Here is a 26,917-nt window from a genome sequence, read left to right on the forward strand (position 1 = left end):
GGAATATTTTGAATTTAAGATGCTTTTAGGGGAAAAAAGTAAAAGTGGGTCAAATGTGGGAACCAGGCTGGAGTCAGAATGTGGTAAACTTTGAATGCCAGGATTGTGAGAATCCATTTTACTTCATTCCCAATGTGGACCACTAAAATTCTTTTAGATTACTTGGGCAATAGTAATTTGAAAGATGGATTGGAATGGCACTACCCTAGAAGCAAGAAGAACAATTAAGAAGCTATTAGAAATCTAGGCAAGAAAAACAAATATCTGAGGTAGGGTGGGTGCATCAAGAATGGAAAAGAAGGGATGGATGTGAGACATATTGTCCAGACAGAATCAGCAAGACATTGTAATTGATTAGATGTGAGGCCTGAGAAATTACTCTGACCTTATGAGCCTGGAAGACTGTGAAGATAGATAGTGGTTCCATCAATAGAAAGAAATTAGGGGGAGACTTAGGGAGAAAGGTGATGAGTTCAGTTTTGGGTATGCTGACCTTGAGGTGCTAGTGAGTCACCTAATGAAGAGAGCCAGCAAGCTGTTAAAAATACAGAAGTTTTCAGAAGGTATCATCATATCAAGGAAAGAGCATTGGATTTAAAATATAAGTTCTGGCCTTGAATCCCAGATCTGCCACATGATAACGGGTTGGAATTAATAATTTCACTTGAGGTTTAGTGTGTTCACCACTTTCTTGTTCATCAAAATAAATGAAATTGTAATATTTTGACTGTTCTACTTCTAAATCCAATAATCTTGTCATATTATAATCAAATCCACAAGAAGAATTGAGATTATAAGGAAGACAAATGAAGAAAGAGAAAAGAACAATGGGCAAAAACATAGTATATACAGTTATATTTAAGATGTAGGAGGATAATTTTTTTAACTACTAAAAGTGATGGAAAGAAGAGTTAAGTGGTTCAGTGAATAGAGAGCCAGGCCTGGAGATGGCAAGTCCTGGGTTCAAAACTGGACTCAAATATTTTCTAGCTATAGGATCCTGAGCAAACAACTGGTTGTACCTGTTCTACCCACTGAAGCAAATATTTCCCTGAGAATCTGAACTAGATGGTTACATACTTACCTGTGATTTATTATTCTATAGAAAACTGACTAAATTTCAGTGAGGTAAACTAAGTCATTGTACTTAAGATTGTAAATCATTACTAACCATTGTCCCTGCAAAAGGCTTACCTAATCCCTTAGCCTATGTTCTTTTCTCTATAAGTATACACTCAAAATCATTAAACTTTGTCACTAATCAGCATGAGACCTTGTGTCTGTCTGTAAGTCTATCTTTTGACCCTCCTGATCTCAACCTCAATTCTCTTATCCTGTTCCATGACCCACAAATAATTTGTCTAGCTGTACTCTACAAATAACCCCAATTGCCTAACCCTTGCTGCTCTTCTGCCTTGGAACCAATACTTGGTTGTCAATCTAAGACAGAAGGTAAATGGTGTTTGGGGTTTTTTAAAGTGAAAAGGTGTGATCAGTGAAGCAGGAGGACAAAAAAGGCAAATGTCACAAAGAAGAGAAATGGCAAGAAAGAATATCCAAGAAAGAAGTGGAGGTCACCTTGTCAAATGCTACCGAAGGTCAGGTCAATTCACTTTATGGAAACTGTATTTTGTCCTGTGGTAAGGTCAAAAAGGAGACTCTAAATGATTTATAGTTCAGTACTATATCAAACTTCTTATCATAGCATCAAGCTTCTTACCCAACAAATATGGCGGGAAAGAAATGATATATGAGACATGAAATGGACAGGCACACATGGAAACAGGGCAGCTACTTCTGCTGACCCCATTTCAAAGCTGCCTTGTGGGTTGAATAACTGAAGGTGAGAGGAGTCAGTGCTTTGTGGCTGTCAGAAACACAGAGTGGGCAGATTAGAAGTCAGAGAGATGGTAGATCAATAAGGTAGCTTTATATCCATTCACACCTATGACCAAGACTCTGGCTCGTGATTATAACAGGGCAGGAAAGTGGAGCAGAGAAATTGGTTATGGCTGCTTAGCTTAGATGGCCCATCTCCACCTCTCTGTGGGGAGCTAACTCACTCTTCAAGGAGACTAGCTTGTATGAGGCCCAGTGTCACCAGGCGATAATAATTTTAGTTATTACTTGAGTTAAGCTGGGAAAAGTATCTCTTAAGCAGTCAGGAGATTTTGGTTCTCACCCTGGTTCTGTCATCAGATTGACATTTGCTAACTCACCCTTCTCTCATCTCCATTTACCATCCCCATGGGTGAAATGGACAATATTTGCTTTCGTTATTTAACCAGGATGTTTTGAGGGTAAAATGAGATATCTAGAATCTTTTTTAAAGAAAAAATATTTTATATTTTTTAAATGATAGCTGTTATTCATGTATTATTATAATAGTAGTTTTATTCTAGGAAAAATTATGGAGTGGGGGAAAGCTTCCTCTGAGCTGTGATTTTCAGGCAATGTAGACCAAAACTGGAAGCAATTTAAGCTGACATTTCATTCTGGTCTTGATCATAACTCATCTTTAAAATGAGAAGGTTGGGCCAGAATGAATGAATGAAAATCACATTTTAAATGTTTATTAAGATCTTTTCTATCTTTTTATTATTTGATCCATGATTCATTAAGACATTCTGGCAGCAGACAGAGCCTTAGAGGTGCCTGCCACTCAGTACAGGTCTTGGGCCTCAGTTGCCTTCTCTCGATTGATAATTCCCATTTATCCTGTCCATAGCTTATGTGGAAGCTTCCTTTAGAACAAGAATTATCTTTTGCCTACCTTTAGATCCCCAGCATATGATATGATGCCTGACACAGAGGAGAAAATTAATGTTTATTGACTAGGACATGACTGGTGAGAAACTGAAAAACCCGGGGCCAAACTATCCAATGTGACATATACATTCAAAAAGAATATACAAATGAGTATTTACAAAGGAGAATTAAGTAATAAAAATAATAATAGTTTTCATTACAAAATATGTACGCAACTCTTATATACCTTTTTTTTTCACTCAGATCTACGACGTCATCAATGCATGGAACTCTCAGAGAAGAATTTCCTCAAATGATGTATTACCTTCTTTGACAAATTTTCATTAAGAACTATCTAGGCCACTAAGAAGTTGAGTAAATTACCTAGGGTCACATGATCACCTCTCTGTCTTCCTCACATTGCATCTTAGAATGTCGTGCTGGTGATATTATGGTGTAGAGGGATAGCCTTAGAATGTACAAAACCTAGCTTCAAATTTCACCTTCAAAACCTCTGACCCAAAGCAAGTTGATGAACATCCCATTACCCTAAGTTACTCTCTAAGATTATAAATTAAAAGAGGAGGAGCTTGTCTTCAGGGCAGCTAGGTGGATAGTGGAGAGAGCCCTGGACCTGGAGTCAGGAAGATTTGCACTCACAAGTTCAAATCTAGCCTCCAACACTTGCCTGCAGTGTGACCCTGGGAAAATCACCTAACCCTGTTTACCTCAGTTTCCTCACCTGCAAATGAACTGGAGAAGGAAATGGCAAATGACTCCAGTATCTTTGCCAAGAAAACTCCAAATGGGGTCATGACTTGTCAAAGTTGGATGGGACTCAACAACAACAACAATAGCCATAACAAGAGCAGCTGATCTACATTAGTAGGGGAATTTCCACACAGGAAATTTCCTCCCATGGGTGGCACCACCAATCTAGATAATATCTTAAAAGGAGTTTAAAAAAAAAAACATGTAGGCACTTTCAAAGCCATTATCTCATCTTTTACAACTTTAGATAGGAATTATCCATTTGACAGGTGAAGAAAATGGGGTTGAGAGGGTAAATGAATTGCCTAAGGCCATGCAAATCATTTTTTCAATCCTGTAGCACACAGTTCAGACAAGTTAAACTATGACAATTTACAATCCAAAACAAGCCAATGTAGTCATTTGGACAATTAGCCTGGCATTAGGTTCCACTTTTGCCTGCACTCCTGACTTAACATAATGACCCAAGTCAAGTTATTTCCCTTAGCAAAGTTTTCTGTATTAAAGTAGAAGCAATAACTCTGCATCCTTCTTTAATGTCTTGCTTTATTAGAGCTAACATAACCAGTTTGAGGAAGTATACTTAGGATGTCAGTTCTCAAAAATCAAAGTTGTATTTGGATGGCTATTTGGGTCCATCTAGTGGAATTTTCAGGGCACTTGTATAAAGCAGGTATCACACAACATAATAGTTCATTATTTTATATGTATATGGAAAAGTATAAGGGAAGGAACTTCAATCGTGCAATATTTTTAAGCTATCAGCGTCTTCAGGTTTTATGCACAAAAATGAGACATCATTAATATGCTAACTTGTAAGCAAGACTCCAGTGTGTCTTGAAAATTCCAGTGTTTATCCTCAATCAGAAAAGCGTCTTTTTTTAAGTTCATTAAGAAAAAATTTCTATTTCCCTTCAAAATATTAATCTCTTGAAGGCAAAGGACTATGTTTTTATCTTCTTTTTTAATCCCCTCTACAAACCAGAGTGGCTTGTACATAACAGGCACTTAAATGATGGTTAGACCAATTTGAGTATTTTAAAAATGGCTTAGTGTTTCTGCATGTTTAAGGGATCTATAACTATCTTTCTATGCATTAAGTAGAACATCCAGGAATTTCAGGTAGAAATTGCTATTAAGTTTACTTTATACATCTAGAAGTTGAGTCTGTCATTAAAAGACACAAAGTTTAGCATATGTAATATTTGTCAATAAAACCCTTCTGCTATATAAGAGACTGGTCTACAAATCAGATTGATGTTTTTCAGTTGTATATAAACCTTTTCAAAAATCTAGATTCCTCTAAACTTTGACCATGGCATTTCTAGAAGAGAATGCTTCCTCTATAGAATAGACTTAATGGGCAACATAGTTCTCAGATCTGCCTCAGTCTTTCCTCCCACAAGATTGTAGCACCATAATTCAAGTCTTCATCACCTCAAGCCTAGATTATTGTACAAAATGACTGCTTCCAGGTTCTTCCTTCTCTTATCTACAATTCACAAGTTAAAAATAGCTTGAGAAGGCAGAGTTATGACATGTCAGTTCCCCTGCTCAAAGACCTTCAATGGTTTCCACTTAGATTATTATAAATACCCCTTAGAGGCAATTGGCTGGTGGCGCAATGGATAGAGTAGCCTGGAGTCAGGAAGATCTAAGGTCAAATCTAGCCTCAGACATTTACTAGCTATATGATCCTAGATAAGTCACTTACCTCTGTTTGCTTCAGTTTCCTCAAAAGTAAAATGGGCATTTTAATAGCATCTACATTATAGTTTGCTGTGAGGATCAAATGAGATAATATTTGTAAAGGCATTTTCACATAAAGTATCTGGAAATGGTCCTAAAAAAAATACTTATTCCCTTTCCCACCCTCACCTACCATTTCTAGAATAAAATCAAGTTCTCCATATTGAAGAGTCTCCATAATTTGGCTCTAGCTTACATTATTGACTTTAAAATCCTTCCAAGACTTAGGTTATACTCCCAACTAAACTCCTGATTTTAAAACCAATCTCAGTTCTAAATGCCAACTTCCATTTAAAGCTTTCCTTGGTCATTCTAGTTGTTGACATTAATTCTATCTTCAAATATCCTCATATTCATTCATCTCTGTATTTATTGTTTCTCCCTCTCCAAGTAAAATGGAAGCTTCTTGAAGTCAGAAACTGTCTTTCTTTTTTATATTTGTATCCCTAAAACCCTTAGCATAATGCCTGGCACATAGTGAGCGCTTAGTAAACCTTTACTGACTGACTGCCATGAAACACGGAAAGTAGACAGAAGAGCCAAGAATGATATAAAGATTGCAACCCTGATTGACCAGAGAGATGGTGGCGTCCTTGACAGGAATAGAAAAGCTCAAAGAGCTATGGATTTTTGAAAAAGATAGTGACTTCTGTTTGAGACCTATTGAGTTTTAGGAGCCTATAAGGCATGCAGGTAGGAAATTTCAGTTGGTATTTGGTGATATGAGGCTGGGTCAAAGGGAAAAGAACAAGGTGAATGTATCAAACTTAAAGATATCTGAAGAGAACTCCTGGGAATTTGTTCTGAGAGCCAAGGAGAGCCTAACCTTGTTCTACAAAGAGCCCAGCAAACACACACACACACACACATGCACACACGCTCACACACACACACACACACACACACACACACACACATTCCTAAGGTGACTACTTTGAGACTACAGCTAAAGGATTTCTGGGAACTGTGAATTGCCCCTTTGCTGTGTGTAATCTCCAAGCCTGATGCCCATTTTCCCTTGGAATCTATGTACTTGTGGGAAAATGCGTCATGGGCATAATCAGATATTTGTATCAATTGTTCTTAAACATCAGTAAATATTCCATCCCAAAACTTTGTCTAGCTAATTGATATTATCTGAGAGTTAGGGTAAGAAGCTCACTACTAAGGGCCTGGAAGTTATATTTCTAGGGGGGAAGACAGCCCTGAACTCCTTAGAGTTACCCCTAGAACCCTAAGGGAGATACAGCAGCCATGATGTGGGGATCTGATTCATCATTGAGAGTGGGAGTTAGGAAAGCACATGCTACATAGTCACAGATACAAAATTTGAACTCAGGGTGCTACCACCATTCCTTCTATCATACCATACTGCCTTACAGAGGCAGTGTTGTGTGTGTGTGTGTATATATGTTACCCATAATAAAAAACCTCTGGAAAATGAAAGCTCCTCAACATTTAAAAAACTTCCTTTTGACATCAATTGATGAAGCAGTAATTCTGCAGTAGCTCAAAAGAAATTTAAAGGCATGTCTCCATCCCAAATGTTTATATGGACTATTTGTGCCCATTGGTCTGATCAACTCCAGTTGGACATACTGTACATTGATCCTGACATCATGTTATCTTGGTCATCTTCAAGTATAAAGGATAAAAAGAAGATGCAGCCACTAGATGTGAATTGTAAAGGAATCAACAAAACCCAAGTATTTATTAAATACATACCAGAAACAAAGTCCCATTTGCTGCTGCTTTCTTTTCCTTTCCACAAAAATACTATTAAACATTCATTGTCCATAATAAGCATTGTGCTAGGCACCTGTAACGCAAAAAGTAAACATTCCTTGCCCTGAAGGAGCTTACATTCTCCTGGATGGATACAGCATTATGATGGTATTCTAGGAGAATAATTTTTCAAAAAGTCAGGATAATGAATTATCATGGTTCTTCATAGGGAGAAATAAAAGAAAATGTGTAATGTTAGAAACACTGAAAGAGATAAGAGGATCACAGAAGGGAGAGATACCTCAGAAGTGATCTATTCCAAACCCCTATTTAATACAGATAATATTCCCTTTAAAATGAATATTTTGAGTTATTGTTCAATTGTTTCAGTCATGCCTAACTCTTCATTATGCCACTTGGGATTTTCTTGGCAAAGGTACTGGAGCAGTTTTGCCATTTCCTTCTCCAGATGAGGGACTGAGGTAAACAGAGTCACATATCTATGGTAAGTATCTGAGGCTGAATTTGAACTCATGAAGGTGAGTCTTCCTGATTCCAAGTCCTGTACTCTATCCACTTTAACACCTAGTTGCCTTATTTTGAACACTGAGTACTGGACTTAGAATTGGAGAATATAGAATCAATTCATGGTTCTACTACTTGCTTCCTGTGTTAGCTTGAGTATACCATATGTCTTTTCTGAGTCTTGGTTTCCTCATCTGTAAAATAAAGAGATTGAACTAGGTGATCTCTAAGATTCCTCCTACCTCTAAATCTATGCTCCTTCTAATATTCCCAGAAAATGGTCAGTCATTCAGGCTCTCCTTGAAAAGGACTATTGAGTAATGCCCAGAAAATGAGGGAAAGTGTGGGAGTTTTTGATAGATGAAAGTCACTTTTAGGGAACTACCATAAGTTCTCACAATCATAAATAATAATATACTTACAATATATGGCGTGGTTTTCGATGGAATGTTTGCCACCTAGAAGGCACATTCATGTCACAGTGTACAACTGGTCTGATCTGAAAAAGTGGGAAAAGCACATAATAAGCGAATATTTCAAATACCAGACATTTCTCTCAAAAATTCCTGTAAATCTTCAAAAACTCAGCATCTAAATTGAGACCACAAAATAAAGAAGGTGTTTTTCATGGTACCTGAGGAAAGGTGGGGATCATAAATTTAAGGGGTCTAGTCTAGTCTAGTCTCCTCACTTTTCATATGAGGAAACTGAAGCCCAGACATTAAAACTTGTCAAAATTCACATTGCTAGTTAAAAAGCAGAAGAGTCAGAATTCTTTTCACAGTCTTTGGACTCCAAATCCAGTCCTCTTAGTACTACACCAGGCATTATGATTATCTTTATGGATAAACTATTAAGTTTTTTTTAATTCCTTATCCTGGAAATTTAATATTTAATATAGCTAATGTTTTGGAAAGCACAAAACTGGATTTGAAAGGACCTGGGTTCAAATTTGGCCTCAAACACTTCCTAGCTATGTGATCCTGGGCAAGTCATTTAACTCTGATTACCTAGCCCTTTCCACTCTTCTGCCTTAGAAATGATACAAAGGTTTTTTTTGTTGTTTTTTTTTAAAGTTCATGTTTTTGAGAAGATGTATCTCTTTTTGTCTCCTGGATTTCATGAGCCCGTAACAACTTCAAAGACTTTAATCTGACTATCCACATAGGACAAGACAAGGAAATGAAGAATGGAGATCCCCTAGTAGGGAAAAATATTCTGTAATGAGAAATAAGGTGTCAAAATAGATATAACCTACAGGGACTTGGTGCACAGAGTGACCCCTACTTCAAAATATTATGCCTCCCTCCATGGATAACATCTGCCTCAGAAAGGGAATCAAATCTCCTGAAAGCAAACAGCCAGAAGGTTAGGCAGACATATACCCAGGGAGGAAATTTCATGGCAAACAGGAAATGGTGGTGGGGAAGGTAAGAGATAGAAATGGAAGAAAGATTAGAGATACAGAGAAATGACTATGCTAGGACAAAACTTCTCTCCATCTCCTGCAAGAATTGATACTTCTAAGAGCAAGGTACAACAGGAAAAAATGGGAGTTGTGGCAAGATCTATAAGACAAAAACATAAAAATTATTTAAAACAAGGAATCCAAAATATTACATTGACAGATCTAAATAAGACCATGAATCAAAGAACAAAATTTTAGAAGACAGAAAGAGAACTAATGAAGAAAATAAGATAAAAATCATTTTCAGAAAAAAGTAAAGAAAATGAAAAAAGAAGCCTGAAAAAAAAAACATGAAAAAAAAGAAAGATATTAATTAACTGTTTAACTTAAAAAGAGAGAGAGATGAATCATATAACTAGATAAAAAGAAAAAGCAGTTAAATTAAATAAAACTACAGGACTAGGAAAACAGGGAACAAATAGAGAGGGTTTAAAGTAAAGAGGCCTTAAGGTTGAAGGGGAAAGAACCTGAGGAAATAGACTTGGCTTAAAGATGATTGAGCAAAATTAACTTTAAAAAAAATCACAGAATGCATTGTCCTTAAGAGGAATAAGAATTAAACAAATCCAAAATGACGGAGTGGGGAGAAGGTGAGAGAACAGCAATATTAGATCAAAATGAAGAAAATTATAAACCTAACTCATAACTTTAAAGGTAAATGGATTAAATAGTCAAACTAGATCTAAAAGATTAATAAGGGACAGAGAACCAGGCCTGGAAATGTGAGGCCTTGGGTTCAGCTCTGACCTCAGAACTTCCTAACTATGTGACCCTGGCAAATGTCTTATTTGCCTTACCCCTTACTACTCTTCCAACTTGGTACCAATACTTTTATAGATTCTAAGATAGAAGGTAAAGTTTTAAAAAAGAAAAAGAGTGACTGAATGAGAAACTAAAGCCCCACAATTTCTTGTAAATAAATAACAATTTAAATAGGTAGAGGAATATTCAATACTTGTCCCTGGGCCATGTCAAAATATTATTTTTTAAATTGACGGTATTACAAAAGTTAGTTTTCAGTCTTAATGCAATGCCAAACTGTCAGAGATATGTTATAGAATTTGATGAAATAATAACAAAAAATTTTAAAGAAACAAAAATCTAGATGATCAAAAGTAAATAAAGAAAAAAGATATAAATGAAGGGGAAATGGCAGTTTCAGATACCAAATATATTATAAAGCAGCAATCATCAAAACCACTTGGTACTGATAAAAACAGAGAAATAAAAAAATGTAATGGACTAGACAAGGGAAAATCAAAACTAATGGAACTAACTTCTCTAATATTCGATTCAAAAATATAAATTACTTAGGGAGAAAACACCCTATTGATTAAAATAAATAAATAAATAACTGAGAAAACAGTTTGGAAGGAATTACACTAAGATGAATATCTTTTGCTATATTCTACAATATATTCTAAATAGATATATGGCTTCAATATTAAAGATTATATTATCTTAAAAGACAAAAAGAAGCAGATTATATGGTTTTCATAACTATGAGTATGATGTATATTCTTAATCAAACAAGAAATTTTAAAATTTTCAAAAGAAAATAGATAATTTTGGTTACATAAAATTGGACAACTTCTGTATAAACAAAATTAATGTACCTAGGAAGAGAAGGGAAATAGTTGAATGGGAGAGGGGAATCATTGTATCAAAATTCTCAGATAAAGGTTTCATATAATATTTGTGTATGTTTATACATTAATATGTGTCTATACATATATGTGTGTGTTTATGATGTATATGTGCATGTATATAACCAAAATCATTCCCCAAAATATTCCCCAAATAAGTAGTCAAAGAATATGAACTCTTTTCAAAAGAATAGCAAACTATTGATAATCAGAAGTATACCAAATCCCTAATAATAAGATAAATAAATGTAAATCAAAGTAACCTTGTGGTTTTGTCTCACAACTGGAAAATTATTCATGACAAAAGATGGTGGGGTTTGTGAAGATTAAAAACTCTCCCCTGATTGTGAAAATGAAATTAATTAACTCTCCCCTGATTGTGAAAATTAAATTAAATCTCCTGTCCATTTTTAGATCTAATCACCAAAAGTGTAAACATCCCACTTAATCATTAAGTGGGGAGGTCTGTGACCCACATGTGCAATAGTGGGTGAGGAATCAAAATTAAAATTACTTCCCCTGGGCAGTCCTAAAGCAAAGCTTCAACTGTGATTGGTAGGTGTAAAATTAGGGGAAGGCACAGGAAGTGACGCAAAAAAGAATATGTCTTTAAAGGGGAGTTACAACTTCCTGTGGAAGAGAATTGTCGGAGTTTCGTCTGAGATTTGTGAGAGAATTGTCTGAGTTCTGAGTGGAGTAGAACTTGGACTTCATCTTCTTCTGGAGTTCTGAGTTCGAGTTAGAGGCTAGTGAAAAATCTGTTGACTGGACCTGAGACCCTGAATGTGGTGAGAATGTGGTGAGTCCTTGAATCTCTCCCTTTGGACTGGCATGTGGTGAGTGAAAAGGCTGACTCCTTTCCTGGATTTTATGAAGAGACTAACATCAGAAGAGACCTATCATATTGAGAGAGACTTTCCCAGGTCCTCAGCTTTGCCGAGGCCTCTCCAGCTAAGGACTAACTTTCCCTACCCAGGCTGAGCCAGGGGCCGGGAGTAAATTACTTAATGCTTAAGCGAGATATTGTAACCGTGAAAATGTGGGTTTCCAAGACTGTGAATTGCCAAAACTGTAAAGATTTCAGCCAAACTGTAAAGATAATTTTTAATGTCTTGATTTAAATCAAAAATAAGTGGTCGCCATGGGAAAATTCCCAAATATGAAAATACCCAACCAAAAAAACCTGGGGTTTATGGGAATTTTAATTAATATAAATGAAGGAATTAAGGGAAGAGAGAGAGAGAGAGAGAGAGAGAGAGAGAGAGAGAGAGAGAGAGAGAGAGAGAGAGAGAGAGAGAGAGAGAGAGAGAGAGGAGAAAATAGTAGAAATGGCCTAGGCAAAATGGCCTAGGCCTGAGCCTTAAGGGAGACTAGTCAGTTTTTATCACTCACCACAAGATTGTCCCAAGAAAGCTCTAGTCCTTCACTGAAATCCTCAACTCCTGAACTGAGTTCAGTGACCCTCCTCTGAACTCCTGACCTCCTCCAATTCAGCTTCCAAACTGAACTTAAAAACTAACTGAACTGAATTATCCTTTTAAAGACATTTTTTCTTGTGTCACCTCCCCTAAATTTTCACATCTACCAATCACAGTAGATGCTTTTCCCAGGACTGCCCATTCTTAGTTCTCACCACTCTTTAGTTCTCACCTTCTCTGGGTAGACTAAAACTTCACACCTCTTTTGTTAAGCTTGCCTTTTGTAAGTTGCTTGACCTTTTAGTGATTAATTTAACCTTTATAGGTACTTAGCACCCTTTTGTATTAAATCTAAAAATAGACCACCAAGCTTAGGGTTTTTGCTTCACTATAAGTATGGGTTGGGGACTTTTCATTGTTCAGTAAGGAGTTTACAACTTTATCTTCCCCTAAGACACTGAGTAGGGTGGAGTAATTTTAAAAGTTCTCAATACATTCCTGATTAAGTACCTCCATTGTTACAAATGGGGAATAGCTTAATCAAATCTTCTGAAGTAGAGTCTGAGCAGTTTTAAGATCCATAATATCTTACCCTATCCTCTCTCTTATTTCCTACTTCATTCTTTTATATATTTTGTAAATAAATTATAAATAAATCTCTTTGGAATAAATTAAATTCCTGGTAACCCTATTCTTAAATAATCCAGTCTAACCTTTTTAAATAAGCCCCTATTTCACCCTTACAGGTTATAGAAAGATAAACATATTAGTGCATTTTTGGAGGACCTGTGAAATCAAAACAATCATTTGGGGAAGCAATTTGGATTTCTGCAAATAAAATAACTAATATACACATATATAATGGTCATAAAACAACTAAAGTGAATGTTAAAGAATTTAAAAGAACAAGCTTGGTTCCAACAAGATAAGAAAATCTATCTCCCCTTACTCCTTTTTTGCAGAGGTAAGAGGCCCTTGTGTGTGGAAAATTGCATTTATTTGTATACTTTTTCAATGTATTGATCAGTTTTGCTGATTTTTCCCCCTCTTCTTCCTCCTTTGCTTTCTCTCTCCCTCTCTTTTTTTTTTGCTAAAAGTATTTTTGTTATATAAGATATCTTTCTGGAAGGAAGGAGGAGAGGGGTATGAAAAGAAATTTAAGTAATGCAAAAACAAAACATCAATAAAAATTCATTTAAAATGTTTTTAAATGAAATATTTTCTCTCAGGTAGAAAAAAAAATATATATATATATATATAATGTAGTAGAAACAGAACCCAAGTTCAAATTTGATTCTACTTCTTACTACCAGTGTAACTTTGAACAAGTCACTTTGGCAAGCCATTTGGGAAGCCAACTCACTTTGAAATAAGCTATTTTGGAAATTAATTTGGAATTATACAAAAAAGTAGCTAAAATATCCATACCTTTGGACCTAGACATTCCAGATATTCCATATTAGGCATATGCCCTAAGAAGATTATCTGTAAGAAGAAAGTCCCCAAATACACTTAAAGCAAGTCATTCAACTTCTATTAGTCTTTCTTCTATAAATTGAGGGGTGTTGGTCTTGCTCTCTAAGATTAAGTAGTTCCTATAATTATGATAGCTATATATAAAACACATTATGGCAATTCTTTTACAGAGGTAACACAAGCATCATCTATAGTATAACCCTCTCACAAAGTCTGGAGATTCAAAGAGGTTAATTGGCTTACCTGAGGTCAGGCAGCTGTTTATACACCAAAGGAGGGATAAAAATCAAGCCTTCTCCTGTCTCCAATGCTGCTTAACTACCTTTTAAGGGCAGATTTGAGCAGTGGTATGCTGTTAAGAGTCTAACAACTGCTTTTCCAAAATAGATGTATGTGTAGCATACTTTTAAATTTGATCTGCATTACAAATATCTTCTCCATCGCTTTATTTACTCTGACTAATTAGGGAAACATTAAATCAAGTCCTGATTTATAGTATTTGCTCATTTCAGAACATTAAATGTTCACAGTAAAAATTTAATGATTGGTTTTTATAAGCCAATTCAAGCTGGATCTAGCACACCTCTGGAGTTTAAGCAAAATAATCATAGGATTATAGATTTTAAACCAGTAGGAACTTTGCAGCCCATCTTGTCTAACCTCTTATTTCAAAGATGAGGAACTGAAGCCAAGAGACGTTAAGTGATTTGTCCAAGGTCCCACTGGTAACAAATGGAAAAGAACTGATATTTGAACACAAGTAAACTGAACCTTTTCCTTATACAATCATTCCAGATGATGGTGAATGCCACCTGAACCAACAATGAAGGGATTAAAGATCTGAAAGGTTAAAAACTTCAATAACAAATCATTTAATTCTAACTCCTCTCTCTCTTTTCTGCAATTCATCCCCAACATGGCTACCAACCTGATATTTCTTTTTTTTTTTTTAACTCTTACCTTCTGTCTTAGAATCAATACTATGTATTGGTTCCAAGGCAGAAGAGTGACAAGGGCTGGGCAATGGGGGTCAAGTGACTTACCCAGGGTCACACAGCTGGGAACTGTCTGAGGCCAGATTTGAACCTAGGACCTCCTATCTCTAGGCCTCTCAGTCCACTGAGCTACCCAGCTTCCTCCTCCCAAACTGATATTTTTAAAGAGTGAGTGTGGCAATAATACTCTTGGCAGAGAGAAACTAATTTCTACCTGCCTCAGCCTTTCGGCCCACCTGGCACTTGCCTTTCTTACTTGTATTTTCTTTAACCCTTGACCTTTAATAAACCTCATAAAATAATACTCCTGGAAGAGAGAAACTAATTTCTACCTGCCTCAGCTTTCCCTAAAATTTTAATCTTAACACAGTACAATAATCAATACATAGTATTGGCTCCACCAGGATGGAAGGTAAGGGTTTTAAAAAAAAAAAAAACCTCCCCAGCAGCATTACTACATCTGGGCAAAAATACATTCTATAATGAAAACCTCTCAGTTGAATGTACATCCTGTTTAATATAATTGTGTTTATGTTTAAATAACCAATTAAAAGAATTAATCAAATAACCTCCCCAAAAGTATAACTGATGATCCCCTTTTCAGAGGTCTTTGATCACTTGTAAGAGAGGCAGGACACCAAATGTTATAGGAGATTTCTTCCAATATCAGTATTCTAGCATTTTGTCTAAGAGCAGATTTTGATGGAAGATAGTGATAAAGAGATCGGGAAGATGGCACAAGAGAAAAAGTGTCCCAGGGTGAGCCATAATACCTCTAAAAGGGAAGATTAGGCCTTTGAAGTATCCTGAGACTGCACAATTTGTGTCAGAAAGCCCTCTGATGTTTCAGGAGCCATTAGTCACTAAGCAGACATTATGAATGAAGAACAAAAAGCCATCACCATTACCAGTAAGAAAAAAATGACTTGAAGGGCATACTCTGATAAATGGGACAGTAACAGCATCCTTTAGGAAGGATCACTCAGAGGACTTAGATATCATCTAACCCAACTATTTTATTTCACAGGTGAGGAAACTGAGGTCCAAGAAGGGAAAGCAACTCGGGATCATAACAAGCATGAGAGCCTGGAAAAGACCTTAATAAGCTACCTAGTCCAAACTTCTTCATAGATAAAGAGACTGGGGCCCCAAGGAGGAATGTGAGTAACCCAAGATAACACAAGGAAATTATAGTAAAGTTGGAATTCTAGTATAAGTCTCCTGAATCCAAATCCAAGGCTTTTTCTATGATAACTGTGACCCCATCTTGAATCTCAAATATATTCAATGACACTAGAATCACAGTAAATATAAGATCTGCTCCTACAGTGAAAATCTGTACCCTTTGAATTTTCACAGGCTTGGCTTAAAAGTCAAAAATGTGGTGCCTATATTCTTTATGATCTGATGAAGGCACCTAAACATTAAGAAACATCTTTCTGCCTGATTGCTCCAAAAGATTGAAACAATGAACTAATTGCTCTTTTGATGTGCTAATGATTCATTAACCTCAAAGTCATCTGTGTAATTAATACCTCCAGTAATTAGACATAGGATTCCTCTACTGTTGTTTTCACTCAAATTCCCTTTACAGCAAGCCACTAAGAAATACCAAGACAATACACTTTTCAAACCACTTCCTGGTAGAGATAACAGTTTCATTTCACACTTGTCAAAGCAAAGGACTTATGTTATTGGTCTTCACCATGAGACTGAGTGATACAAGAGGCTCTAGGACTCGTGCTCTAATAACTAGGGGTGATTACTAAGTCAGGGCTGAATCAGTAATAGTGGCACTTTCACTGCAGTCCCAGACACATATAGTGCTCTCAACGTGCCCTTTGAGCCTCATCTCTCCATTTTAAAGCCAAAGTTTGGGTACCCTCAGTGAACACACGAAACTCCATATTTTTCCCATACTCCATCACACTAGCACCCCAAAAAATGACAACAAATGACCACTTTACTCACACTTCTTGACCTCTGTCAATTTACCAGGATCAAACAACTAAGCCTTAGATTCCGCTACATGCCTTAATGAAGCCATTTCATTTCAATGAGCTTCAATGTCTTCATTTTTAGAAAAGAGTAGGGAGGTAGCTAGGTGGTTCAGTGGATAGAGTGCTAGATCTGGAGTAGGGAAGACCTGGGTTCAAATATGACCCTGGGCAAGTCACTTAATGCCCACTGCCTAGCCTTTAGCATTCTTCTGTCTTGGAACCAATACTTGTATCAATACTAAAACAGAAGGTAAAGATTTTTTTAAATAAGGAGTGGCTAAATAGCATTTAATATCCCTTTCAGTTCTAAATATTGTGATGCTATGTATAACCTTTGATTTATTCTACTCTCTTAATGACATCCCCCCTCAATTCCTCCCATATCCCCATCAGTAACAAGTCCTCCCTGAAATGTCTCTAGCATTGGGATCGTCCCTCTCAGTCCTACTGCCATTATCACATAAATTATGATCTGCCATTTATATGAACTTTAAACTTTTTTTTTTAAACCCTTGCCTTCTGTCTTAGAATCAATACTGTGTATTGGTTCCAAGGCAGAAGAGTGGTAAGGGCTAGGCAATGGGGGTCAAGTGACTTGCCCAGGGTGACACAGCTGGGAAGTGTCTGAGGTCAGATTTGAACCCAGGATCTCCCATCTCTAGGCCTGGCTCTCAATCCACTGAGATACCCAGCTGCCCCCTAAACTTTAAACCTTTAAAACATACATATATATCTTCACTTGAGCCTCACAATAACCATGTGAGGCTAGATGGTAGAGCAGCTTGTGGGACAAAAAAACACACATATTAAAAGCAAGAATGTGCCTAAATAAGAGGAATACAATGATACTTTGTCCTCTGAGCTTAATGTTTGCATTAACACAGATTCATTTTTATAGCAGGTACACAGATCTCCTAAAAAGTGCAATAGGTCAGACATAGCTCTGCAGGGATTTTTGGAAGAGCCATCAAATAATGAAGGATTGGGGTGGTTATATAGAAAAAGCAGCACCTGAGCTAAAACCAGAATCTAGACACTGAAAGAAGCTCCATAAACTTAAACGCAGTAGATTCATATCTATATGGAGTTACAGGACCAGAAGAGCAACGTTAGGCAGCTACTAAAAAGCAGGAACAATAAGCATTGCCCAAAGAGGCTACAATCACATCCACAGGTCCAGCAGAGATTGCATACCCAGCAGTTACAATGCTACGCAAGTCTAGCAGGAAGCAGGTTCACCAGAAGACAAGAGCAGCACTGATGTACTAGAAGTATAACTTGCTCCTCTACCCAAGTACCCTGGCCAATCATGTTCTCCATCTATGAAGATAGCTAAGTGGCAGAGTGGATATAGTGCCAGACCTGGAGTCCGGAAGACCTAAGTTCAAATCCACCTTCAGACACTCACAAGCTCTATCCTTAACCTGCTTGCCTCGGTTACACCATTATAAAATAATTGCACTTACAGGATTGTCATGAGATCAGATGATGAGATTTTAAAGCACTTAGCTCCATGCCAAGCACTGTAAGCACTATATAAATGTTAGCAACTCTTTATTATAATTAAGGTGTGTGCCTTTCCATGCATTCTTTACAACTGATGTTATATGTATTTAGGGGAAAAGTTTATGCTATATTTATGGGGAAAATAACACTGCTATTTTTTTTCTTACTGTAGTGGTCCCTCTAGACAAGGGACAATCTTGAACTCACATTTTCAGAATGGTTGTCCCAGGGAAAAAATATACCAGGTTCAAGGTATTCCATGGGTCTCCCCTCATTACACTAGCTTCTGAGTCCCCACTGATGTGTTTATGGCCCAATAGTCTGCCAGGTGACACAATTAGCTCAAGAAATGGTATTTATTGCAATAGTATTATAAGAACAATAACAAAAAAAGAATCTTTCTCATAAACCAAGAGTACAGCTTTATAGAAATATATTCAAGTATCACCAGGGAATTGTGGAAATAAACACAAATTTCATAGAAATAAGGAATAAATTTAGCCAAAAAAAAATGTGTGAAGAGGAACAATTCACGCCACTGATGCTGCATGATTACAGAGTGGCCAGTGTCCTTGCATGGTTCCCAATGACCTGGGTCTCAGAGTCTCTGTCTGGCACTATTTAACCAGATCCCTTTGGATTTTGCTGGGCCTCTCACTCCCTCTACAGCTTCTGATTCAGTTAAAACTTTAGTGATTTGGGACTCCAAGTAAGATACTGACCTTCCAAAGACTTAAATGGAGAAGATACATAAGACTGTCTTCTTTCTTTAAGCAACAGGGTGTATAAGAAAATCTGTCTCTACAAGATCCATGCCTGAAATTCTTGAACACAGGAACTTTTGAATATGGGGGTTCTCAAAAGGCAACTTGCAAAGTTGGTTCTGCCATGGAAATTTCCTTTCCCTGCTAGAAGACTAGATCGAAAATCATGACACCTAGGAAGTTTAGAATCCCATTGCCTCTGCACTGAAGGCTTGGATTCAAGAAGCAATGTGTTTACACTCCCTTATCTTGCTGCATGTAAATACTGATGCTTAGAAATGGATTGAAAGGCAATAAGTGAAGATATAATTCACAACTATTGGCATCCTACTTCATTTCTATGTTCTCCACAAAGAAGAACGATCTTCAGACTGAGTTATAGAAAAAAGTATTCAAAAAGAAAAATATGATAAAAAGGGGAAATAAGTGTTCAAGCAATCAGATTCAGATGAACTGCCTGCCAGAGAATGAATGTTTTAAATATTACCATTAAAATGATGAATATGAAGATTTCAGAGAAGTGCAAAGCCTTATGCAAACATACAAGCAAATGTTGACTGAAGTAAGCAAAAAATAATCATTTAACCAGTATAAATGGAAAGAATAAAAATTTTAAAACCAAAGACTGAATGTTGCATAATTATAATGACCAAGTTTGCATCCAACCCCGCACCTAAAAAAGAGATGAGAAAATGCACCTTGCTCCTTTCATTGGAATGGTGAAGAACTATGAGTAGGAAATATTTCATCCCCTCTCAGACTCCAGTGATTTGTTGGAGAGTTTTCCTGAATTGCTTCCTTTTTTCTCTTCTTTTAAAAAAAGACTCATAAAGTCAGGAGGGAGGTATGAAAAATTATTAATTAAAATTGTTTAAAAACAAAGCCTGGTAAAACTGTACATATCTTTTGATCCAGAAATACCACTTAGGTCTATACTCCAAAGAGATTTTTTTAAGGGTGGGAGGGAAATCTGTTCATACAAAATTATTTATAGTAGCCCTTTTGGGGGTGACAAAGAATTAAAAAGTGAGAGGATGCCAATCAGTTGGGGAATGGATGAACAAGTTGTGGTATATGAGTATAATGGAATACTATTGAGCTATAAGAAATGCCAAGCAGGAGAATTTTTAAAAATCTGGAAAAACTTAACTGAACTGACGCAGCATAAAATGAACAGAACCTGAACAACATTGTACACAAAAATAGCAATATTGTAAGATGAACAACTATGAATAACAAGTATTAGTAATCTAGTGATCTAAGAAAATGCCCAAGGACTCATGATGGAAAATGCCATCTGCCTCCAAAGAATTGATGGAATCTGAATGCAGACTGAAACTTACTAAATTTTCATTTTCTTTCTTCTGTCAATGTGTCACATGATTACAAATGTAAAAAATCTAAATCATATTGCTTACCATTTCAGGGAGGTAGAGGGAAGAAAGAGGAGGAGGAGAGATTTGGAACTCCAATTTTTTTTAATGTTTATTGATTTTTTTAAAAAATAAATAAATAAAACCATTGAGATAGGTAATGTTATGCAAGACTAGAAATGAACAAACTTTTCCATTCTTCAAAATGGGGGTTTCCACACAATAAGCCAGTGAGCTTGATCAACTTCAATTCATATTTCCAACATATCTTCAGATAAGATTTTTTAATGAATAGACAGAAAGTGAAAGAAGTATGAATTGGTTCATTAAGAACAAATCATACTAGGCTAACCGCACTTCCTTTTATAGCAGAATTGCTAGACTTGTACATTGGTGAGGTACATTGACAAAATACACTCAGATTTCAGCAAAACATTTTACAAATTATCATCTCATGCTATCCTTGTTGGCAGGATGGAAAAGTATGGACTGAAAAAAAGTAATTAGGTGACTTTCTAACTGCCCAAATAACAAGTCTCAAAAATGGTAATTGATGAATCAATGTCACTATGGAGAGAGATCTTTATAGTGGAAGCTACAGTGTTCTCACAGTCCTTGCTCCTACCTTGCTTGATATTTTTATCAATGACTTGGTTAAAAGCCTAAATAATATGCATATCAAGTTTGCTTATACCTTGGGGCTATAATAGTAAGCTAACACATTGGATGACAGAATTGGGGTCCAAAAAGATCTTCATAGTCTAGGATAATGAGGTGAATCTATTATAATGACATTTAATGAGAATAAACTTATAGCCATGATTTTTGTCTTCATATATCTGAAAGGTTTGTCATCTGCATGAGATATTAAGACTTGTTCTACCTACACTCAAAGGAAAGAACTAAGAGTCACTCATGGAAGCTGTAAAAAAGTAAATTTCAGCTCACCTTGAGGTTTGGGAACACAGAGATAGCACTCCAAATAGAATGTATGGAAAACACCTTTACCTGGCAGTTCCAAAGCCCTGACCAGGGCACAATTGATGCTGTGATACATCAGAACAGGGCATATATAAAGCCTAGGAGAAAACTAGTATAAATATAGGAAACTTAGAAGTTGTCTAGGAATTAATCATATTATGTTTGAGTATTCCAATTTCATGTAAGCTCCATGCTATTGGTGGTATAATGGCGGGCCGGGGGAGGGTGGGGGGGGGGGGAACAGTCTTGAAATCAAAAGAGATAGGTTCAAATTCTGGCTCCTTCTTTCTTTACCTGTGTGGCCACTGAAAATCTCTAAGGCCCAAACATGGCATTGGGATTGGTAAAATAGGTTCCACATCATGGGGGAAAAATGGGATCAAGGATTCCTCTAGGGTTGCACCCCTTCTAAAAAGTTCTCAAATTTTTATACAATTACTATAACAATAATGAATTTTAAATTTGTAAGAATTCCTACACCAACTACCTTATTTTATAGATTAAAAAACACTAAGGCTCAGAGAAACCAAGGCCACTCAGCCATTTGGTAACAAAACTAGGCATTTGGTAACAAAACTAGGCATAGAACCCAAGTCTTCTACTTCTTTAACACTACAATCCCTGAAGAACATAGAAACCAATTTCTTTTTCAGTTGTTTTCTCTCTGACAAACTATAAATCCAAAGACATTTTAGTCTACCTTTCAGATAGTTTTTAAATGACAATGTCACTTTTGATTTCAGTTATTTTGTCCCTCTAGACATCTTTGCTTTGCTTTCTTTATCAACTAAAGGCAATCCCTGAAACGAAAATAAATAAATTAATTAATTAACCTTAGAAAGTCAGAGATAAAAGGGAATTTAGATTGTCAGAGCTGTAAGAGTCCTTAGAAGATTGAACCTCAGAATTAAAAGGGAAAAAAAATTTTTTAAAGAACATCAGGGGCAGCTACGTAGCATAGTAGATAGAAATCCAAGCCTGGAGTCAAGAGGACCTGGTTCAAATCTGACCTCAGATACTTCCTAGATGTGTGACCCTGGACAAGTCACTTAATTCCAACTGCCTAGTCCTTACCATTCTGCCATAGAATCCATCCATTCTAAGACAGAAGGTATGTTTTTTTTATTAAATATCAGTGCTAAAAGGACCCCTGGAACATGGAATATCAATGTTGGAAGTAACCTTAGAGAACAGATTATTAGAGCAAGAAGGGGACCTTAGACCTAGTCTTGCCCTAGAATTTTACAGGTGAAAAAAATAAAGTCCTAAAAAGTAACCTGTCCAAGATCCACCATTTTATTTGACAACAGCCAGAACATGAAATAAATCTGCTGACTTCCAGTCTAATGTTCCTCCACTACACTATAAGTCACACATTTCTTTTTTTTTCTTTTTTTTCATGTATTTATTTTATTTTTTTCTTAAAAATTTTATTTAATTACTTAATTTAGAATATTTGTCCATTGTTACATGATTTATGTTCTTTCTCTCACCTCTTCCCACCCCATTACCATAGCCAATGAGTAGTTCCACTGGATTTTACATGTGTCCTTGATCAAGACCTATTTTCATATTATTAATATTTGCACTAGGGTGATCGTTTAGAGTCTACATTCCCAATCATATCTCCATCCACCCATGTGATCAAGCAGTTGTTTTTCTTCTGTGTTTCTACTCCCACAGTTTCTTTCTCTGAATGTGTATAATGTTCTTTCTCATAAGGCCCTCAGAATTGTCCTGGATCATTGCATTGCTGCTAGTAGAGAAGTCCATTACTTCTTTTTGATTGTGCCACAGCATATCAGTCTCTGTGTATAATGTTCTCCTGGTTCTGCTCCTTTCACTCTGCATCAGTTCCTGGAGATCTTTCCAGTTCACATGGAATCCCTCCAGCTTAGTATTTCTTTTAGTGCAATTTCTTTTAGGGTTCCATCACCAAAAGATACCACAATTTGTTCAGCCTTTCCCCAATCGAAGGGCATTCCCTCATTTTTCAGTTTTTTGCCACCACAAAGAATGTGGCTATAAATATTTTTTGTACAAGCATTTTTCCATATTATCTCTTTGGAGTACAAACCTAGCAGTGGTATGGCTGGATCAAAGGGCAGACGGTCTTTTAAAGTCCTTTGGGCATAGTTCCAAATCATTAGCAAATTTCTTAATTTCTCAGAGCCTCAGTTTTCTCATCTAGGAAATGGGTATAAGTCTTTTTTTTTTTAAGTCACACATTTCTTGACAGCACAATATCTTGAAGTGTTATTCAGTGACTTATTAAAAAATAGAGTAAGTTTTTAATTAAAATATAATCATATCTGAATGATCTAACTTGTATAGGACTCCTATATTATAAAAGTGGCATCTGGTATTATCAGCAATATCAAATACTGAAAAGGAAACTCATAATAGCAAGAAAGAAACAGGAAAAAATATATAACCAAAATATAACTCTGTGGCTTAGTGAATAGAGTGCTGGTCTTGGGGTCAGAAAGACGTGAGTTGGAGCTCCACCTTAGACACTTAAAAGATATCCCAATAATTCTGTTGCATACCCCATTGCAAGTATTATTCCCACATTAATAATAAAGGAACTAAGAAGAACTAAGAAAGAAAGAAAGAAAGAAAGAAAGAAAGAAAGAAAGAAGAAAGAAAGAAAGAAAGAAAGAGAGAAGAAAGAAAGAGAGAGAGAGAGAGAGAGAGAGAGAGAGAGAGAAAAGAGAGAGAAAGAGAGAAAGAGAGAAAGAGAGAAGAGAGAGAGAAAGAGAAAGAGAGAAAGAGAGAAAGAAGAAAGAAAGAAAGAAAGAAAGAAAGAAAGAAAGAAAGAAAGAAAGAAAGAAAGAAAGAAAGAAAGAAAGAAAGAAAGAAAGAAAGAAAGAAAGAAAGAAAGAAAGAGGAAGGAAGGAAGGAAGGAAGGAAGGAAGGAAGGAAGGAAGGAAGGAAGGAAGGAAGGAAGGAAGGAAGGAAGGAAGGAAGGAAGGAAGGAAGAAACCGTGACTCTTTATTCTATGTTTTCCCCAATATTTCATATCTGCCAGAAAACAACACAGAAACTTGAGCTGAAGCTTGGGTTATAATTCTATCCCTGTTACCAATTTGTTTTGTGACCCTAGAGAAGTCACTTTCTCTCTTTGAGTCTTGATTTGCTCATCCATAAGATGAAGGAACTGGCCTATACATTCCATAAAAGGTATCTTCCAGGTCTGAAATTCTGTAATTCTACCTGCTTCGTCTCCAGAAGGCCCCTAAAAAATGGAAACATATTTATCTTGGTGCTAAAAGAAAGGTTAGGCCTCTCCCATCAATACAACAACATAAATTAATTCATCATAGAACTCTGAACCAGAAGGATCTTTAGAGGTCATCCATTCCTCTCATTATACAGATGGAAAAAATGAGAGACATTATGTAACTTACTAAAAGTTAAAGCCAATAAGAGCCATCCTTTGAAGCCAGGTCCTCTAGCACCACACCTACACAGGACCCAGATGGAATGAAGCAGAGGACTAATACATTTTTATTGAAAGAGGTAAGGCAATCAAATGTAACAGACTTTTCTACTAGCAGCATTGCAATAATCCAGGACAATTCAGAGGAACTTGGGAGAAAGAAAGCTATCCACATCCAGAGAAAGAACTATGGGAGCAGAAATGCAGAAGAAAAACATATAATCTATCCTGTAGTTCAATGGACATGTGATTGGGGTTTGGGCATTAAAAGGTCACTCTATTGCAAATATGAATAAAATGGAAATAGGTTTTGAACAATGATACATGTATAACCCAGTGAAATTTCTTGTCAGCTCCAGGAGGGGGGAGGGAAAAAAGGAGGGAAAGAACATGAATCATGGAATCATGGAAAAATATTCTAAATAAATAAATAAATTTTTAAAAAGAAGAGAGGTAAGGAAGGGGATACAAAAGTTTGAAGCTTAAAGTTCCCTCTGAGGGATATGTTATACATTGAGGAACACTTCCTTGGAGAACCTGGACATTAAGATGTGACTTGATGGCAGCTTGAAGTTTAGGGGAGGGAAAATGGATGCATAACTATTAAGTGTTGGGAAAAAAAATCAAAGCCAGGTCTCCCAAACTCAATCTAATGTGATTGGAACGAGATCTGTCTCAGAATTGCTGAGTACTCTCTAGAAGAATTCTTAATCTTTGCTGTGTCTTATACATTCCTAATGGAATCCTAAAATCTTTAGCCCCTTTTCTCAGAATACTTTTTTTGTCCACATTCATAATTGAAATGTAAATTTCCATTGGAGACCAGTGAAAATAAAGAGGCAATATTTTTTCCCATCCAACTTCACAGACTCCTTTGAAATCTATCTGTGAACCGCACAGTTATTTGTGGAATCCAGATTAAAAACTCCTGCTATATAGTGTGTTTCAAAATGTTTTTAGCTTTCCCTGATAGCAAGGTTCAAAAGAGGCCCAAGTTTCTGGACAAGGCTGAAATTCAGCTGTGTGGTACCCATGCATGTCAAAGAATAATTCCCCCAAGTCCTATATCTCACATTATAAAGGCACCTTCCACTGCAAAAAAAATGGGGGGAGACAGAATTTATAGCTTGGAACTGACATTTTTAATGCTTCCACAAATGCTGAATCAGCTTGTCAGAGGGCAGCCAGGTAGAGAGATCATCAGTAGGAACAAGCTGCTGGGAGAGATTTATAGGGGCCTTCTGGCTATCCTGGCAAGTCCAGAGTATAAAGCCAATCCTCTTGAATTCATCAATCAACCAGTAGAGAAGAACTGGAACATTTTAGCCCTAGATTTTCAAAGATTTGGGACTTATTTTGACCAAAGCAAAGCTGACAGACCTACCATATATGTAAGGATTATCCCATATTTCAGGGCCTTCCTCCATTTTCTATTATACTAAGGACCCAAAATGATCTTATATTCTCTACTGTCAGTTTAATGCCCTGTGTTGTTTATATCATGGTCATTTCCTAATATACTCCCCCCATCGACCTCTGTCTCCTCCCTTCTAACAAAGAAAATGCTTAAATCAAACCAAGCAACAGAGACTACATCAAATATCACAGACAACCTTTCCCACCTCTAGTTGCCCATCTTTATTCTGAAAGCTTTTTAAATCATATATTCTCCAAGGCCAAGATTTGTCTTTGCTTCAACTGCCTTTTAGAGTTGTTTTCAGCTGTATTGTTGTAGTTACTATATATTTTACTGGTTCTATTTGTTTGTCTCTACGTTGGTTCCTTTTTTTTATTTCTTAAGTTTTATTGATGTGGTTTTTTACATTTCAAACATTTCCCTATTACCTTCACTCTATGTGAGCTCTCTGGTGTAAACCTTAAAATTTCTCAGATTTATGAATGTTGGAAATTTCCCCATTGGGGAATCTTCTACTTAAAAAAATTCCCTAGCAGACAGTGAGAATTCTACTTGAATGTGAAAACTCCTTGCCTTGGGAATATCCCTACTCCACCCTACTTAGGACTGCTTTAGGACAGGAAAAAACTCCTTGCTGAACAATGAAAGTGCTTTGACCCATGCTTATGGAAAGGACAGGAAGTTCTTTGAGTCATGCCTGTTTTTAAAATTGATACAATGGGATGCTAGGTACCCATATAGGTGGGGCAACTTGTAAACTACTTAAACCTAAAAGGGTGATAACTTATTCAGAAGTTTTTTCTTAATGAAATTTGTCGACACAGCAGCATTTTTTTCTGACTTACTAAAGAGATTAAAACTACTCAGCTGTGAATTCAAAATGGGCGGTCCTTTAGAAACATCTACAGTGAT

The 26,917-nt window shown here is 36.4% G+C and overlaps 1 protein-coding gene across 2 annotated transcripts in view; it reads right to left on the reverse strand.

The window, feature by feature from the left end:
• DCDC2C (doublecortin domain containing 2C) overlaps nt 1-26,917 on the reverse strand; it is a 183,499-nt gene that overhangs the window by 142,892 nt on the left and 13,690 nt on the right. For both annotated transcript variants that reach the window (XR_458801.2, XM_007476177.2), the window contains exon 3: nt 7,941-8,017. Coding sequence is in view for 1 of the 2 variants with exons in the window: in XM_007476177.2 (XP_007476239.2) it covers nt 7,941-8,017 (77 nt within the window). In the remaining variant the exon portion in view is untranslated. The remainder of the gene's footprint in view (nt 1-7,940; nt 8,018-26,917) is intronic.

Source organism: Monodelphis domestica, chromosome 1 (genome assembly GCF_027887165.1).
Source record: "Monodelphis domestica isolate mMonDom1 chromosome 1, mMonDom1.pri, whole genome shotgun sequence".
Classification (NCBI taxonomy): domain Eukaryota; kingdom Metazoa; phylum Chordata; class Mammalia; order Didelphimorphia; family Didelphidae; genus Monodelphis; species Monodelphis domestica.